Raw genomic sequence first — 19,614 nt, 5'->3', positions numbered from 1 at the left:
TTAATTTTGATGTATTGTTGTATTTGTTCCATTTTATTATTAACCTGTAACTTATAAATCAAACTTTGTCATAGGTCTGTATGTATAGGGAACAATGGAGCATATACAGAGTTTGGCACTATATCTGCTGTTTGAAGCATTCACTGGGGGTCTTGGAATGTTTTCCTCCAGGGAAGCAGGTACTACTGTCTACCCCAATACCCATGTATTTCTTCCAACTAGTTATCATAATTAATATTAGTTCTGATTTCACTTTAAAGGATTATCTGAAAGTCAGGTTGATGGATAATTGAAGGTATGGGAGAAAGGCTTTTATTAGCCCTTGTCTATACCTATTATCTACAGCATGGGAAGGGCAAAATAGTGGGCTTTTTAAAGTTTAGTTGTTGTGTTGAATTTTGTCCATCAAAGTTAATATGTTGGAGTTCTAACTAGAATACTTGTACTTCAGAATGTAATCTTAAAGAGGAAATTTGGATAAAACACAGGGAGAACATGTAGGAGTGCCTGGAGTGTTGCATCTGTAAGCCAAGAGCTGTGGTCTGGAATATGGCTTCCAAAATTCAAGTTGAAACTCAGTCCCCATTGCGGTGATATTAAGAGGTGGGATGTAATTAAGTCTTGAGGACTTTGCCCTCATGAATAGAATTTATGCTCTTACAAAAAAAGGTTGGAGAAACTCTCCCAACCCTTGTACCACTTGAAGGCACAGCAAGAAAGCACCATCTCTGAAGTAGGAATCCCTTACCAGATACCAGATACGTAGCTCCCAAGACTTGGGCTCCCCAGCTTGTAGAACTGTGAGAAATTCCTTTTATTTATTGCCTGTTTGAAGTATTTCGTTCTAGCAGCCTGAAAGATTAGAAGAAGGACCTGCGCATATCTTTCCTTGGCACCTTTAGGGGGAACATGGCCCTGCGCATACCTTAATTTCAGACTTCTAACTTCAAGAACTGTGAGACAATACATTTCTTTTGTTCTAAGCCACCTGTTTTGTGGTACATTGTTATGGCAGTTGGGAAACTGATGTACTGTTGGCTTGATTAGAAGAGTGCTGGAAGGAATGTGAGCTATAGCTATAGGTTTCTGTATTAGTGAGAGTTTACTGCCAAGCTAAAAACTGGGGGCTTTGATAGAGGAGTTCCTCAAAATAGAAGTCCAATAGCTAGGGAATAAGAAACTATTTGAGGGTAGGTAATTTAAAAAAAAAAAAACACATTTATTGGATAATAATGGGGGATGTCTAGCTGCTTGACAGAATTGATGCTCTCTGCTTGGATTGAGAATCACACCTTCAAATTTCCTGTCCCTTCCAGTCTGAAAAGGTACAACATACTTGATTAGTTCTTTCTAAGCTGGAACAATGCATCAAACCATGTAACACAAAGTTATTATGTAGGAAAAATTTGGAAGTTAGAAGGTGTTATGGAATGTTGAAGTCCTAACCTTCACCACCCATGAATGTGACCTTATTTGGAAATGGGATCTTTGCAGTTATAATCAAGTTAAAATGAAGTCATTGGGATGGCCTCTATTCCAATATAACAGATGTTTTAATAAAATGAGGAAAATTTGGACCCATGCACTATGAGGAAAATGCCATGTGAAGGCTATAACATAAGGGTGGTTGATGTGAAGACTGAGGCAGAGAATGAACTGTTGGTGCCACAGGCTATTGAAAACCTACAGCCATAGAGCTGGAAGATGTGTGTAAAATGATTTTCTACAAGAGGTGTTGGAGGGTACATGGCCCTGCCAACACATTTGATTTCTGGCCATTAGAACCATGAGAGAATAATTCTGTTGTGGTACTTGGTTATGACTACCTAGAAAAATGATATGGAAGGAAATAGGGATTTTGAGTACTTTGTACTCCAAAGAGGTGTTTCTCTTAAAATCATCACAATTAACACACATTACCAGAATATTTTTACTTGGATATTTTAGTTCCCAAACTTGGTTGTGCATTGTATTCACTTTAGAATCTTTGAACAATACTGCTGTCTGTCTTCCATATCCAGATATGTCCAGATGTATGGAGTGTGACATGGGCATCAGAATTTTTAAAAGCTTCTCAGAAGTTTCTAATGTACACCAAATTTTGAGGAGCCATGGGCAAAACCTTTTGACTTTGGCCAATACCTCACTTGGACATATAAAATTTTGTTAGTGAAACTTTTAAAAGCCTCTTGCTCCCTACCATCTCAACTCATTTGTGTTTTAACCTACCATGACTTTTTTTTTTTTTTAAAGTTGTTTATTCCTTTCTGTTCTTGGACAGCCTGGCTAGATATGATTATATTAATCTTCAAGTATAATGGATTATTTATAAATGTCATGCCAGATCTATTTTTAAAAAATATCTGAGTTATATGCATAGCTGCATTTGAAGAGTGAATTGGTAGGGTTACATATATTGCAAGAAAATAAGTAACTAATAAACATTAAATGTAGTATTTAGTAGTTTTAATTATTCAAGTCACCATTGACCATTCTTTTGCAAGATTGGATGAGCAATGATAAACTGAAAAGATACAAAAAAAACCTACCTTCTCAAGTATTCCCTTTTTTATCTTCAGGTCTCACACTTTATTTTATTTTTTCCCCATTGTCAGATCATAAAGTGAGTGATTTTGGATTATCCATTTGTCCAGTTCTCCAATTTACAGTAAGACTTGAAAGTCTTCTTTAATTTATGTTTGTTACCAATCTCTTTTGCCCTTTGTTTTCCAGATTTACTAATAGCTGGTTTATAATCTTTTGTACAGTTTTACTCCTATCCTTCCAAAGAATTGACTGAATATAACCAATCATGGACAGTTGTTTTGATTTACTTAGGGCCAAGTAGTCTTTTTATTGTTTTCTTAGGATTTCCACCCCCTTTTGGGGAAACAAGAAATAACCTTACCTTCTTATCCAGTAGCCTTTTACTGTATCAGTTAGTTACATTTTTTTTCCTCTTTATTCTTCCTATACTATTAAACAAAGTTCCTTTCCGCTCTGGTGACAGACTGCTTTTTAAAGCTTTAGCATGTATTTCAGTCTTTAATGTCCTAATGATATATTCCAAAGGTAGAATGATAAACTAGCTTGTTTTAATTGGATAAAAAAATTCATTAGCTTTCCAATTTATACAAACTCAGAGCTTTTCATACAACTGGAAGGGTTCGAGCATCTTGATTTTTATTTTTTTATTTTTATTATTATTGGTTGTTAAAAACATTACAAAGCTCTTGACATATCATATTTCATACATTTGATTCAAGTGGGTTATGAACTCCCATTTTCACCCCGTATACAGATTGCAGTATCACATTGGTTACACATTCACGTTTTTACATATTGCCATACTAGTGACTGTTGTATTCTGCTACCTTTCCTATCCTCTACTATCCCCCCTTCCCTTCCCTCCCCTCCCCTCCCCTCCCTTCCCATCTTCTCTCTCTACCCAATCTACTGTAATTCATTTATCTCCCTTGTTTTGGTTTGTTTTGTTTTTTCCCTTTCCCCTCACTTCCTCTTATATGTAATTTTGTATAACAGTGAGGGTCTCCTTCCATTTCCATGCAGTTTCCCTTCTGTCTCCCTTTCCCTCCCACCTCTCATCCCTGTTTAATGTTAATTAATTTTTATTTTCATACTTGCCTTTCTCTGCTTTCCCAGGCTGGCAGTGGTTCATTTACCTCAAGTCCTGTCACTGACTACCCCTCAGTTATTAAAAAGATGGTCCAGAAATAGACCTTGTCTTCGCTTTCCTTAAAGATTTCACTTTTTGTACCCCTTCCCCCATCTATACACCCTGACTATAAATGGTTTAATTATTCAACATACTTATTCTTTTAGAAAAATATTTTTATATTTTAAAAGAATCTTAGGTACCATCTCTGTAAACAAGTACTCCCTTCTATTTTGGAAGTTGAAGTCAACATCTTTTGACTATGTGGTAGCTCTTCAGAGCTCTTTTGGATGTAAAATGAAGGAGGGCTGTAGCTAATATCCATTGGTTTTAAAGTTCACCGTTCCCAGTCTAGATAATTTGCTGAGAGGTATTAAAATTGCTCTACCAAGATTCTTTTTTTTTTAAAGAGAGAGAGAGATTTTTTTTTTTTAATATTTATTTTTTAGTTTTCGGCGGACACAACATCTTTGTTTGTATGTGGTGCTGAGGATCGAACCCGGGCCGCACACATGCCAGGCGAGCGAGCTACTGCTTGAGCCACATCCCTAGCCCTCTACCAAGATTCTTAATTAGTGTTTCCTATCATCAGATGGACTGCAGATGTTCTGTTTAAAAAAACAAGGTGTTCTGTGTAAACCATGCTTACTTTGTGGGCTGTACAGATGTAGGTAATAAGTTGAGTTTGACAAATAGGCTATAGTTTGCAGATTCCTAGTATACATAATTTTGTGATCCATAGATGACTGATTCCAGTAGTTATAGTTACTAGTGAATAATTGGTTTGGTCTATTGTTCTATGTCAGCGTTTTAAACGATGATAGGTCCTAGTAAGTATCATGTGTGGTTGTGTGTTTCTGTTTTTTGTTTGTTTGTTTAGTTATAGATGGACACAATACCTTTATTTTATGTATTTATGTGGTGCTGAGCATCGAACCCAGTGCCTCATACTTGCGAGGTAAGGGCTCTACTACTGAGTTACAACCCCAGCCCTCTTAATGAGATGGACCTTTTTTTTACCCCTAATTCTTGAAGATGTCCATCTGGAGATATGACCATTTAAAAAAATATTGTAATGTGTTTTTTAGGTGTGAAAAAAATACTTTATTAAAATTATTGTATTACCTGGTATTCTCTTGTGATTTGCAGGTTTCATCCATAATACTCTGTAAATTGTGCCAGTTCAATTACTGAAGGTTGAAAGAGGGAAGAGACAATGTAAATTCAGTTTCCTGAAGAAGTGGAGGCTAGAAAGGTTCACATGGCATGCATAAAATTATACAGGCTGCTTGTGATTTTACCTCTCTTGCATATTTTCTTAAATTTGTGATTGAGAGCTCTGGATTGTAGTAAAAAGGGGGAGGAAACAAAAAGTAGTTTAGAAGTTTATCTTTTCTTTTTTATTTATTTTTTAGTTATAGGTGAACATAATATCTTTATTTTTTTTTTATTTTTATTTGGTGCTGAGGATCGAACCCAGAGCCTCAGGCATGGTAGGTGAGTGCTCTACCTCTGAGCCACAACCCCAGCCTGAAGCTTATCTTTTCTAAGTTATACTTTAATTTCTTAACATTCACCAATTATTTAGCTCTATGGTGACCATTAATCTGTTAACAAAACAACTGCCTCTGGCTCCAGAAAAGTCTCACAGTATAAAATTTGCCTATAAAAATTACCCTTTATGTAAAATATACACGTTACCACGCATAGGCTTGGGAAACTTACCTGAAAAATATGCATGTATCAAAAAAATCAGAAGGTAAAATTCATGCCAGTTCATAAACTATCTTGTCTACCTGTTTTGTTTTAAACGTGCATTTATTTCTCTGGGTGGGGAGTGAAGAAATCATAAACTTTTCACTAAGATATTATATTCAAATTATTAAAGACATTTTGTAAAAAAATAGCTTATGAATGAGATGAAGAACCAATGATTTATTTAAAAGGATATTTTCATTTTTAGTGAATAAAATAATTTTCATGAGATTGAGTATTTAAAAATATAAACAGCATTTATTCTCATTTTAAGTATGAATCTCTTTGGGCTTAATATTACAGACAGCTGTGAGAGACGATATCCTTAAAATATTTTAAAAAAACAGTTTCAGTTTTCAGGGCTAATAAATACAACAAAGTAAATATACTCTTTGCCATTGATGCTTTTAAGAAATCAAATGATTTAATTTTGTTTATTATTGTTTGACTAGTTATTGTATTAAAATAAGCTGAAACACATTTCATTTAGAGCTTACTGTTTCTTCTTGAGATTGTCTAATTATATCTAAATCATGTTGTATTTGCTTTACAGTTTACAAATATATTTAAAAATACTAAATAAAATAGGATTTCATTTAATAGTATACTTAATTTATTGTGTTTTAAACTATCTTTTAGAAGATATTAAAGTTAGGTCTTAAAATTTACCTTCCTTCACCATATGATATTTTATACTCAAAAAAGTTGTGTTTCCTAACATTAGGGTTTTAATTCTTTTAAATGAGGTGGGAAATGAAGGACAAAGCACTTTTTGGTAATGTCTTGAAGAATTTTTTTTTTTTTTTTTTTTTTTTTTGGAGGGGAAAAGGGACATTAGTGGGCAGAACATGATGGATATTGATACAACATGTCCTTTCATGGTCTTAAAGGTAGTCTTTATTTACTAAAAGGTAGATTCTAACAATTGTGAATTAACTTATAATTTTAAAGGTATCAAATGATTAAATGGAGAGTTTTTTTTTTTTTTTTAAGAATTTGTGATAATGAAGTCCATCATGCTGCCTTGTGCCTATAGTCCTAGCTACCCTGGAGCCTGAGGCAGGAGGATCACTTGAGCATGTGAGTTTGAAACTAGTCTAGGTAACATAGAGAGCCCCTGTCTCTATGGAAGGAAACATATAATATATGATGATTAATATTTTAGATTTTCTGGGGCTGCCATGACAAAATACTGCAGACCGGATGGCCAGAACTACAAAAATCTATTTTCCCCCCACAATTCTGGAGGCTGTATATTCAAGATAAAGTTGTTATCAGGAATGGTTTGTTCTGAAGACTCTCTCCTTGCTCAAAAGTGGATGCCTTCTATGTCCTTACATGACCTTTCCTTTGTGTGCATGTCTCCCTGGGGGACTCTTTTATAAGGGCACCAGTCACATTGAATTAGGGTTTACCCACATGGCCTCATTTTAACTTAATGACTTCTGTGAACAGGGTTTGTTTACATTCTGAGATGATTTAATACACACACACACACACACACACACACACACACCTTGTTTACTGTGATTTTTATAGTTAAAAGGCACAATTCTAGAGCTGTATGGGGTGGATCATGACTGTCATTCTAGCTACTTGGGAGTCTGAGGCAGGAGGATCATAAGTTGGAGGCCATCCTGGGAATGTTATCGCTCAGTGGTAGTGCACCCTTTCATTTGATCCCCAGTACCATCCCCCCCAATAATAATAATAATAGGCCCTGCCATATTAATGTAGGTGGTATCATCGCGTTGTGTCTTGGTTTCAACAAGTTTGACCAAATTGGCTGTGATAACCCAGTGAGCAGCCTGGCCACAGATGACCTGTTTTTATCAACCTACTGTGATTGCTTCACAGTAGATTGAAAACACATACACAGCAAACAAAATAATTTTAGTAGATTATTCTGTATCTAAAAGTGGGAATAGTATGTGATAGCAGAGGCTGGCTGATCATTTTGTTTTGTCATTTATTTATATCATTGTTCATATAAACTGTACAGTGATAGTCTGCACTGAACATGGGACTTGACGATATACATTATGTCTTGAAATTAGCAACAGGACCCTCTAGTGCTAAGAATTCTTTGTATTTATTTTGGTGTCCCCCCCACCATGGAATTCATCAAATTGTAGTGTTTAATAACATTTCCATACACATACACTCATGTTATTGTTATATTAAAATGAGGAAGATAATAAAATATTGTGGAAGAGGAAATTAAATGGTGTAAGGACTAGCTAGCCATGTATGTATTATATAGCACGTAATCTATAAATGGAAATATTATTCTTCTTTTTCCTTAACATTCAAAATAATAAGAAGTAGCATGTACATAAATGGGAATAAATAGATATATTTCAGGTATTTTGAATTAAAAAGAAAACTTATCCACCAATATGCCTCTTAAAGAAGCTTGTAAGGTACCTACATTTTACATTCTTTGCCTGCTTGTACCCTCAACCTTAGGTTCTGTCTGATCTCAATTTGCTTTACTTTTTCTTACCCAACCTGTAGTTAACTAATTGACTTTCTTCCCAACAACTTTTTAGGGCATAAGGTGTGTCACTAGTCTACCCTTTTTATTCATATTTTCAAGACCTGTCATTGTACCATTCAAAGTGCTCAACTATAGTTTTGAGTAAATGCATTAAAAAGATCTAAATAAAATGCTCAGTGCATTATTTTTGTAGTGTTTCCTTGTTATCTAACACATTTAATCAGCACTTGTTTGGACATCACTCCAAAGTAATATGAGTAATTGTACATTTGACCTTCCTGGATGATGGGAGCAGAACCATAGGGCCACTCTCCTTGCACTGTGTGATTGATAATGTTTAAATGTTCTGGTGCAACTCTGCAGGGATTTCCTTCCTTACCTTCAGTTTAGCGTTCTTTAAAGCATGATTCACTAGAAGGCCTGTGCATCCTAGAAAGACCCATGGCATAGTGAGACAGTTGTTATCATTAAGTCTATAGTGTTAGGTACTGTCTGTGGGTCATATCCAGTCTACTACCCTTAAGGTCTACAAGCAGAGAAAGGTTCTTACATTTTAAGTGCTTGGGTGGTGAGAATCAAAAGAATGCTAATATTTTATGACACAGCAATTATCATGAAATTTGAATTGCAGTGTCCATAAATAAAGATTTATTGGAACACAGCCACACTCATTTGTTTACATGTTGCTGCTTTTGCAACATACGGCAGAATAGAGTAGTTGTGACAGACCGTATGGTTGGCAAAATCGAATAAATTATTTAACTGTCTGGCTCTTTACAGAAAAGTTTGTTGACCTCTTCTTTAAATTATTTCTGTGATGAAAAAAAAATGGATAAGTTTAACTAGATACACTTAAGTCATGTCTTTTACCCATTCTGTGTTCAAGGTTTTTATATATCCAGTAAGAGTATTATTTGGATTTTAGGAAATTTTTCCTCAGCTTCTCTGCCACATACAAATTTACAAACCGTTGAGACTTGAACATTACATAAATGTTCAGAATGGAGACGTCAAATTCTGCCAAATTATGTAGACAAAGCCAGAGTAGATGACTTGTTGTTTTCCCCTACCCAGTATTTTCAAAATATCTTTTCCTAAATAAGTAATATTCTTGATTTTAACAATTTACTGTTTTTCTACTTAAGGAGAGTAAAGGAAAAAATAATATAAAAAAGTTATTTGATATCTTTAAAATAGGATGTTGAAGCCCTCTTGATAAATTTTGCTGATGTTGCCTTGCAGAAAAATAACAGCAGCCATGTTTTGATCATGTAATCATTTGCTAACTATGGAAGTAACTTTTTTAGGGATTATTATTAGGCAATATAGAACCTCATTTTAAATCATTTAATAAAAATCAAATGGTTTTTACAACATTGTTTACAATTTGTTTAACAATATTTTACTGAGAAAATAATTAACTTTGTTTTATTTTTAGGGTTATATCCTGTGTTGTGACCTCATGGTTTAAGTGGGAATAAAGATGAGTATAAGCAGTGATGAGGTCAACTTCTTGGTATATAGATACTTGCAAGAGTCAGGTGAGTACTTTTATAAAGTAAATAGGCCTCAAATTATTTTAATATTCTCAAAATAATCTTTTATGCATTTGAAATTTGTATCAGTCCAAACTGTTGAACCTTGTATGTTTCCTTAATGTCTGGACTGCCATTTTAAAGCTGTTTTACTGCATGGTTTAACTCTCTGACTCTTTCAAATATGTTGGAATTATCTCAGGCAAATATTTGTAACAACCAGTTTGTCTTTCTCTGTTAAAAGGCCATTTTTATAATTTGTTATTAAATAAGATTATTGCACATGTTTAGTCGGAACATATAAACTCGGATATCATCAGTTTGAAAATGTATGTCCAGTGTCCTCAGTTAAATATTATTGGTCCTAATTGCAGTTAGCATTTCAAAAGCTAAATTCATTGTAATTTTTAAAGAATGCTATCCTAAGTATTATCCCATTTGATTAAATGTATCATGGATATGAATTCTGATGAATGTATTGGACATGGTTATAAACACAGATCATTAAGTCATTGGCAATTAATATTAACTAAGTCCCTGATCATCCAAGTTTTCTAGATATGTTAATAGATTAGGCAGAAAATAGAAGGATTACTGCAAGGGAAAATGAATGGATCAAGCTAAAAATGTAAAAGTGGAAGAGGGAAAACTGTTCAATATAGCTGGAGTGTATGACAGTCATAAAGATAGATTGCAATGATAAGTGCAGATTTTTAACATTAGATGGAATAATTTAGTTAAAAATGTAAACTGCTAATCCAGAGATTAAATTTTAGAATTTATACCTTAAGTGCATTTAAGTAGTAGATTGAGATGTGGTATAGAAAAGATAATTTTGATAGTTGTATGTGAGGGAGGACAGAAGGAATACAATAGAGAGATAAACTTCTAGGACATTGAGCTCTTAGGTTTTGATTTTTAGACTGGATTTTTAGGCAATTTTTTACTGAGAAAATACTAAGCCCTTCTTATAGGGCTTAGGGAGTTGTCCTTTTATTTTCGGGGAACCACATGGCCTTAGATTTAAACCTCATTGCTTGCTGAAAATGTCCCCATCTGTATTCTAGGTCTGAGTTTTTCTCTTGGGTGGATATTTTCTATTCTCAAGAACCTTCACTGCTCCTCTATGAATAGCTAAGAATACAGGGACCAAGAAGGAAGTTTAGGGAAGGAAGTAACCAACCAACAGATAATAACTTATTATGAATCTTTAAAATTAATAGATCTTGTTTTGTTTAAACTGATATGGAAGGTCGATCTGAAAGAAGACTTCCAAATATTGATTTGAATAAGATAAAATGACTAATAAAGTGAAAAAGTAGTGACCTGGTGATTATTTTCTATGTGGCATATATAAAATTCTTTTGGTCAAAGTGGAAAAGAGTTTATTGGATCAGAATAACACTGTTTTCTACTTTTAAACCTGACCACCTCTTTAAGCCAGAGCTTTGAGTCTTTTGGACAAAAGTCTCACAAATTGAACAAACACTTTTACAACTGAAGGGTAGATAGATTGGAAATATATTATAAAAGCTTATTGATATAGTAGGAAGGCAGCAGTTTAGGTTGAACCATAGAAGGTTTTGGAGTTCAAAAACAGTTGAACAGCTCATCAGTGTTCTGCAGTTCATTCAGCTTGTGCTGAGGTGAAGCAGAGCAAATCGAGGTTAGAGTGTTAATGAGTATTCAAATTTTCCTGTTTCCAAGTGGAAGTCTACAAATTGATATTTTATGTTCTTATAAGAATATATAATGAGGAAAAAGGGGCAGTAAAATAATATTCTGGTTTAATTTCTGAAAGAGTTCGAGTGATGAAATATTATCAAAAGCATACTTAAAGTTGCTTATGTTCTCAGAGAAACCCCTTCTAAATTCCATGTTTTAAGGTATTTTAAGTCACAGTAAAAATAAAGCAAACAGTATATTTTTAAAACAACATTGTATTATGGACTGATATGTATCTTAAATCCTTTAGAATTGTTTCCTGCATCATTAGGTGTGCTTTTTGTTATTCTTCAGAAACTTAAAAGTTTCTGTGTACTGGTAATGAGGTACATTAGTAAGTCACATTGCTAAAAATAGAAACACCAGTCCTTTCTGTTTATGTTATGATTTATTGGGAGTGGAATCAGATTCTGCTGATAACATTTTGATTTATGGCAATTTTTATAGGTTCACAACATAAAATTTATAAATTTAGGAACAGTCTTTAGCAGAGTTCTAAAGTCTGATGCTCTGACCACCTGTATCAGAATCAGGTAGGAAGCATTGAGTGGGGCCCAGGAATCTGCATTTTACAAAGCCCCAAGATGATTCATAGGTATAATAATGTTTGAAAGCCAGTGGTCTGTTTTAATTGAAGGACAGTTTAAACTTGACAACAGAGTTGACACCAGGAAGGTAACATGTTCTGAATATCTTGAAAAAAAATTATAATTAGTAACTACTCAAGATGAAATAGAAAGTATGAAATGTACATGCACTGAGATTTGGAGTGCAAAACTATCTTCTAAAGAGGAGCTAGCTGCCTTTAAGAGTGGTGTATCTGTAGTTGTGACCAAGGTTTACCGGGACCATTGAGGCATATTTTTGTCAGAAAGGTTACCATGAGACATAGATTTTAATTTACTTCAAGAAACGGGAGGCAGTAGAGAGTTTTAAGAATTTTATAGTTCCGTGAACTCTGGACAGGGTTCACAAAGAATCCAGACTCTCACCCATAACCAGATTCTGTAGATCTGGTTGCTTGCCACGTCATGTATTCCAAAAGCTCCTTCTTGGTTCTGATTCCTGATTATACATAAATTTGGTGATTTTTGCAGTAGATTCAAGTTTGGAGTAACCTGGTCCAGAATTCCTTTTCAGGGTTATTTTGGGAGTAGTAACTTATGAGGGATAACTATTGAGAATTAATCATTAAGTATTTAAGCAGTATGACACATTGCTTGCAGGTTATAACTGTTTTCTTTTGAAAGATTTAAAGCAAATATAAAAGAAACTATAGAGTCTTAACACTGCTTCCTTTCTTACAAAAGAGCATTGATTGAATTGGGGTGGGAGGTTTGCAGAAAGGGAGCAGTCAAGGCAAAGAAAGAATGTGTGCAAAGGTGTTGAAGGATCTGGTTTGTGAAGACTCCAATAAGAAAAATAAAATTTCCTCCCCTATCTAATTATCTAAAAGGCTCTCAAAGTTCAGAGACACCTTGTGAAAGTTTTGTTCTGCTTTGATACAAAAATGCTTTCGAAGTAATATTTTTCAGTAAGAATCTTAAGCATTTCTTCTCTGCCGTGTTTAATCTTGGACTGTGGTTTCTATCTCCCGAGGGAATAAAATTACCTAAATTAGGTTAGTGTTAAGTTTTTTTTTTTTAACTACTATCAGCATTAGAAGATATTATATGTTAAAAGTCCATCTCCTTCCCCCAGATTACATACCTTTTCAGAGAATCATTTTCCTCATTCATAAAATTTATTCCTTATAGAAAAAAGATTACACTGTGATCATCAGCCTTGAATGTTTAATGGACTTCACTGTTACAAATCAGCCATCTCCTCACACATCAAAACAAATTAAAAGTAGATTTATTGTTGGGATTTTATTAATGTTATGACTTTTAATTTTTCTCAATTTTATCTCTAGAAAGTGCACCTAAGGTAATTAATTGGTGTTTACCATTCTGCACTTATATGAAATAGACCCATATTCTCGTATATTTCCTAGGAAATAAACACTTTTTCCCTTTTGAGATGACTTGAAAATTGAAAACATTTGAAATATAGTACTGTTTGTCATACTAGATGATTGACTGGATTCAGCATTCTCCCTTTAATTGGTGTTTGCCCACTAGCATTAATTTGATTGCCCCCCAAACTTATACATTTATCAATTATGTGCAGATAAATACCTTAGAGGCTTAGAGTAGGATGTTTTAAAATTTCCCTCTTTCCTAATCCCCTTTCCTTCTTTTACCTCACCAATGACTCTTGTCAGTTAAAGTTTATTTTTTTCTGAAGAAATTGTTCCTGGTAATTTTTTGTGAACCTCCTTTTTGTTGTTTTATATGCAAATGTGCTATAATATAATCTTGCTTAAATTGTGTATTTAGTTGGAGAATTTTTTGTTAGACTATCATCTTACATGTTTAAGAGCTCCATAGCATCTCTATTGATGTGTTTGACTATCGGAAGCCAGGGAAACAGTTGCTGCTTATGATTGAAAGACTAACTGGAAGTGGCAAAAACAAAATGACTTCATTATTAAAATAAGTTATTTTCACGCTACTTTAAAAAATTCTAATGTTTTAGAACCGAGATTCATCTTACATACATTTACTGTTTATTTGAAGGTGATGATATATGTAGCATTTGATTGATGAAAGATCATCTCATTTCTTTTACACTTCACCTCTTTTCATTGTTCACTTTTCTAAACTTTAAAAAAGATCCAGTATATAGGCCTTGTACCAACCACACCACTTTTATGAGATGGCACTATTACTCAAATGTTGAACAGGTTGAGCATCCCTAATCCAAAAATCTGAAATCCAAAATGCTTTTGAACAACTAATAATAAAAATTAAAAAAAAAAAAACACAACAGACACTAGTATGGCAGTATGTAAAAAAGTGGATATGTAACCAGTGTGATTCTGCAATCTGTATACGGGGTAAAAATGGGAGTTCATAACCCACTTGAATCAAATGTATGAAATATGATATGTCAAGAACTATGTAGTGTTTTGAACAACTAATAATAATAATAATAAAATGCTTCAACACCAACAACTTTGAGTGCCAGTAAAATTAATGCAAGTAGAAAATTCCACATCTGATCTCATGTGAATGATATCAGTCAAAATGCCGGCATGCTGGGGCTGGGGTCATGGCTGAGAGGAAGATCGCTCGCCTAGCATGTGTGAGGCCCTGGGTTTGATCCTCTACACTGCATAATAAAATAAAATAAAATAAAGGTATTGTGTCCACTTACAACTAAAAATAAATGTGTTTTAAAAAATGCAGGCATGCTAAAAATATTATGTAAAATTACTTTCAGACTGTATATGAGGCACACATATGAATGTGGTGCTGCTTGGGAGACAGAAGCAGGAGGATCACAAGTTCAAGGCCAGCTTGGTCAAGTTGGACCATGTTTCAAAACAAAAAGGGGCTTGGGTTGGAATTTAGAGGTAGTATGCTTTGAGGTTCAATTGTTTGTTTAGCCCCGCCCCCCCAAGGAAAAAAAGGATTTTGTGTATCAACTTGGATTTCATCCATAAGATATCTCATTATATATGTGCAAATATTCCAAAATCCAAAGTCTGATACATACATAGTCTCAAGCATTTCAGATAAATACTCGACTTATATTTGTTTATAAGATCACACATCAAAACCATATATTATTATCTTTCAACTTAGAAAACATGATCAAAATAGGCAGAAAATAATATGTATAAAGTTAAGGTCTTCACCTATATTACACATAGCTTATGCATTCACTTATCTCATTTAGCTATTAATCTATTAGCCCCATTAATGGTTAGTAAAAAAAATGTCAGCAAATTACAGTGTAGTTTTTCTTGATTTGAATAAAGGTAACTGGGATAGGTAATCATTCCTTCCTTCATACCTCACTTCCAGTGGCATTTATAAGCAGACTGTAACATCGGATTGGATGGAGTTAGGTTAACTTGCTAATCAGTAATGTGCCTCTAGCCATGAAGAACAGGAGAAAAGAGCTCAGTATCTGATATGTCCACCTTCAATTATCCTTCTAAATTTTATGAGTAAATGACTACCTACAGAAGTACAAGTAGGTACATAGTTTTTCTTTATAATGAAAGGTGGAGTGACCTTGATTTGACATAGTTGTTGTATACTTGTTCAATTAAAAGTAAACAGCAAGTACTTATCATAAGTGCCAGTAATTAAGGTACTTTTATACTTCCAAATCAGTTTTTCCTGTTTTGTAAGCTAAATAATCATTTTTGTCAACACAGAAAATTTCTACTATTCATTCCTGCTGACATACTTATGAAGGACAAAGGTCTTTTGAGATAATTACCAAAGTTGCTTAATCTTAATTTTTTTAAAAGAATACCCAGTATATCAAGGATATAAGGAAGCGTATAGATTTTAGTGGCATTATAAATTCGCATACACACACACACACACACACACACATACACATATATATATATATATGCAATTTCTTTTTTGAAAGCAGTTTGGCAATCCTGAAACTCCCTTTAAAATGCTAATGTTCCATTCAGCTTTTGGGGAATCTTTCCTAAGGAGAAAGAAAAAAATTATTTATGGCAAAAGCCTATACATACAGATATTTGATGCAAGAATCTTTATAAATAGTGAGCACTGAAAAAGGTGCTCACTATTGGTATGAATAATTCTTTGCCACATATATTTATTGACTGAATATTATGATAGCATTAAAATTATTTCAGAAAATAGAATTTGTATAAAGTGTTTTTTGTGTTTCTGTTTTCTTTGTTTTTTGTTTTTCTACTGTGCTGGGATTTAGTTCCAGGACCTTATGTATTGTAGACAAGCACTGTACCACAGTTACATCTACAGCCCTATATTGAAGGACAATACTGGGCACAAAATTGTATATCTAGTGTGTAAGTGCTGGGTCTAACTCTTCAATATCTAGTGTCCCCCTTAACATCCCTTACCCACTTTCTTTTTACCTTTTCTGAAATCTGGATCTGAAGGGCAGAGTTAGAAATAGTTTTTCCACTTTGGAGGCGCTGGGGATACACTTTTCTGATCTGAAGTTTAATAGGACTTTGAATAAAATTGCACCCCACCCCCTCAAATTAGGACTCTGTGTTGTGTTCATAGTTAAGCTTTGCCTTTTAAAAAATCTTTTGGTCTGGTTCAGATACCCTATTCCATAATAATGGTGTTTCAAAGTCCATTTTCTTATTTCTGTGCTCCCTGTGTAGAGTAGAGTAGCTGGTTCTGGAAAACTGACTCCCATTCAAGAACAGGATCTCTAACATCAGAGGGAAAACACTTTCTGGAACAAGAACTACAGAGAACAGTTGTTTTTTGATCCCCTGTGTAACATTACACACAGATGCAGGCACATACCTGCTACTCTATATCTCTGTCACAAACTATTGTGTACTGAACTTCATGGTCTTCAGCCACATTGTCTCTAGATTTTCTCCTCTTCTTATTCCCTAAATCTTACTTACCTTATTGAGTATTACAGAGGTATTATTCATGTCAGATTTTGCTTTTACTCCTGAAAAGAAACATGCTATATTCTGGCTACTAGATTTCATGGTGCATTTCATCAGGTCACACATTTAAATGATCCCTTTTGCCTTCTATGTAAATTAAAAGCTGTTTCTGAAAAAGTTTTTCTTGTTAAATATATTTATAAATAAATGGGGATTTTTTTGTGTGTGGCATAAACTTTGTTCAAGTTGTAGATTGTTTTTTCAAAGAAGAGTTAAGCCATATGCTTTTTTAGAGTCACAGATTTTTAGATATGCCAAAATACATTATGGTAGAATTGCATTCTCATTTAACAAATGTTTATAGAGTTACTTGGTAAACCAGGTGATATGCTAGTTTCTCAGAATTAAAGGATTACTAGACTTAAACCCTTTTACTCAGACAGTCCAGTCTAGTAATCAGACATGTGCATAAATCATAGACACAGGTAATGGCTATTTAGTGTGGCAGTTGCTGTGCATCAACATTTTGCACATTGTTTTGGCAGAAAAGAATAGGTAAGTGAGAGTCAAGAGACAGTAGAGTGATGGAATTTGGAGGTAAAATGACAGAGCTTGGCAAATGGTCGAATGCCAGAGGCCAGAGGAGAGGTGGGAACTTTATGATTATGACTTTCAGGTATAATGAAGTGAGAACAGAATTTCCTAAGGGGGGGGGAATTTTTAAGGAAGAGAAGAATAAAAGTAGTGTTGAACATAATGATTTTAGGTTGCCTCTGACTGAAATAAAGAGAACATTATAATTGAGCATGTTAACTGGAACTTCTTTAGGGTAAACATTAATGGGAAGTTAATGATGCTAATGACTACTTCAGGATTGTTTCGTTACCATTGAGAATATCCTGAACACATTTGCGTAACTTGGGATGTATATGAGAATCTAAGATGGCTTCTCTCTTGACCTGACAGAATAATATCAAGATGTATACAGCATTCCATCCAGAAGTGGGCACAGTTCCTCCTGAAACTCTCAGATAGGCAGAGTACTACTTCAAGTTTAAATTATAAGCAAATTAAATAGAGTCTAAATATAGCAACTTTGAATAAATTGTACCCATGAACAGAATATACAGAAATCATGGACTTTGTGTAATTGTTGAATCTTATGTAAGTCAACACACTTTTAAAACCCTGCTGCCAAATACAGCTAAGATATAATGTTTCATGCACTATATAATGCTACTTTCTAGGAAACTGAGTTGAACACAATACAGTGATGTACTCAGGAGCAGGTGTTCACTGTCTCTCTGCCTTAACTCTATCCTTGTCTATGTTCTGACTTTGTTAAAGAGGAACAGTAGCGTGTGTTGGAATTTGAGTCCTTACTCTCCTACTTAGAGGCTTTTTTCCCCACCTGGTGATTCAGATGAAAACATAATAAATTTTGTACTTGAGAATGGCAGCCGACACATTGTGTAGGCCCTCACTATGAATGCTATCTTCTATCTCTAAGTTGTTTCAAATTCTGAACCATTTGGCCTTTTGGCTTTTCCCACCTCTTAGTTATGATTTATTGAAGAAATTATTTAGGATGTAGCAGGGTATTAAAAACAGGAGTTTCCAGCCTTACTGCTTGTGGATTTCATTGCTGTATCTCAAATTCCTTCTCCCAATTCTCCTGAGTCCCTAGTCTTAGCTTTCTACCCTGGCAATCTTGAGACTTATTCATATTCCAGGAGTTGTAGGTTTCTTGATAAGACAGTTTTAAATGATGCTTTTTCCCCCCATTAGTATTTTTTAAAAATCATTTTTGTGAACTCACATTAAGTTGCAAACTATGAAGTGTTTAATCATAATAATTTTGCTTGTGGTTGAAGTCAGGAGGTTAAAAAAAATCCAGGTCTTTTAGAGGTAATGTCTTTTCACTTCTTACCTATCCCTCTACCAGAATGTATGGATGTAGTAGGGTTAGGTGTTCTAAGGAGAGAAGAGAGCCCTGAGGAATATCAGCTTAGGTGTGCTTTGACTATCTGAACTAATTGAAATATTTCCTAGCTACATGCTATTTGTGACCCTCATGGTGTTTATTGTAAACTGTTCATAGGTTCCACAAAGAACCTTAAGAGTAGGAGCATAAAATACAAAAAGCCATGTATAAACACTGAAAAACAAGGATAAACTGTTAGATTGTTAAGTCAGTTTAACTAAGAACCAAACTCATTCATTTACTTTTTTTAGTTTGAAACTTTCTTAAAATTCTATATATATGTGTGCAAATGGAATTGTTTTACAAGACTTATAAAATTGCTCCCTTACTGATAAAATATGATGAATATTTTGTTAAACAGAGCAACCCCTCTTGGGTCTATTAGTTTCCTAGAACTTCTGAGTATGGACTAGATTTTCATAAAAAATAAGGCTAACTAAAGAGATTTTTGTTAAGTGAATATTCTGGTTTTAAGTATTTCACATGAAAAGTAGATAATTTAAACACTCAGCTCATACATAAAGAAATTTAAATTTTAGAATTTCATTTATAAATTTGCTTTCATTATACTCTGTCTTTTATTTCTGAAGTAGTTTGAAAAAGCTGCATTATATTAAAGGTGTTAGACAATTTGTATGTAGAAAATTAAATACACTGGAAATATTAAGTGTCAGTCTTTTGTGGTCTCAATTATCCTGAGTGAAGTAATTAAATCACAGGATTTCCAAAGGCCTTTTTAACTTTTTAAACTTGATGCTTTTGTTGAGGAAAATTATGTATCACTGCTAAAGTTTAGAAAATTTGAAGCCAAGCAATCCAGTAGGTACTAGAAATTTTGAAGAGTACTTTAAGTAATTAGGAGAAAGGGAAATACATAAAGGCTACCATATTTAGATTTTTTTTTTTTGTTATTTGTTTGTTTAAAACACACTTGACCTTAGCTATCATTCTAGAATT

The 19,614-nt window shown here is 33.9% G+C and overlaps 1 protein-coding gene across 3 annotated transcripts in view; it reads left to right on the top strand.

The window, feature by feature from the left end:
- The window catches only part of TBL1XR1 (TBL1X/Y related 1), a 154,339-nt gene that overhangs the window by 96,453 nt on the left and 38,272 nt on the right, over window positions 1–19,614 (top strand). For 2 of the 3 annotated variants that reach the window (XM_081301145.1, XM_081301146.1), the window contains exon 3: window positions 9,370–9,472. The exons of the other annotated variant lie outside the window; for it this stretch is intronic. In XM_081301145.1, the coding sequence (XP_081157271.1) occupies window positions 9,415–9,472 (58 nt within the window). In that variant the 5' untranslated portion in view covers window positions 9,370–9,414. The remainder of the gene's footprint in view (window positions 1–9,369; window positions 9,473–19,614) is intronic. 3 annotated transcript variants of the gene reach the window in all.

This window comes from Spermophilus citellus (genome assembly GCF_964194105.1).
Source record: "Spermophilus citellus genome assembly, chromosome: 7".
Taxonomy (NCBI): Eukaryota; Metazoa; Chordata; class Mammalia; order Rodentia; family Sciuridae; genus Spermophilus; species Spermophilus citellus.
Note: the sequence above shows the minus strand (reverse complement) of the source record. Positions and strands in the feature narration are given on the sequence as shown.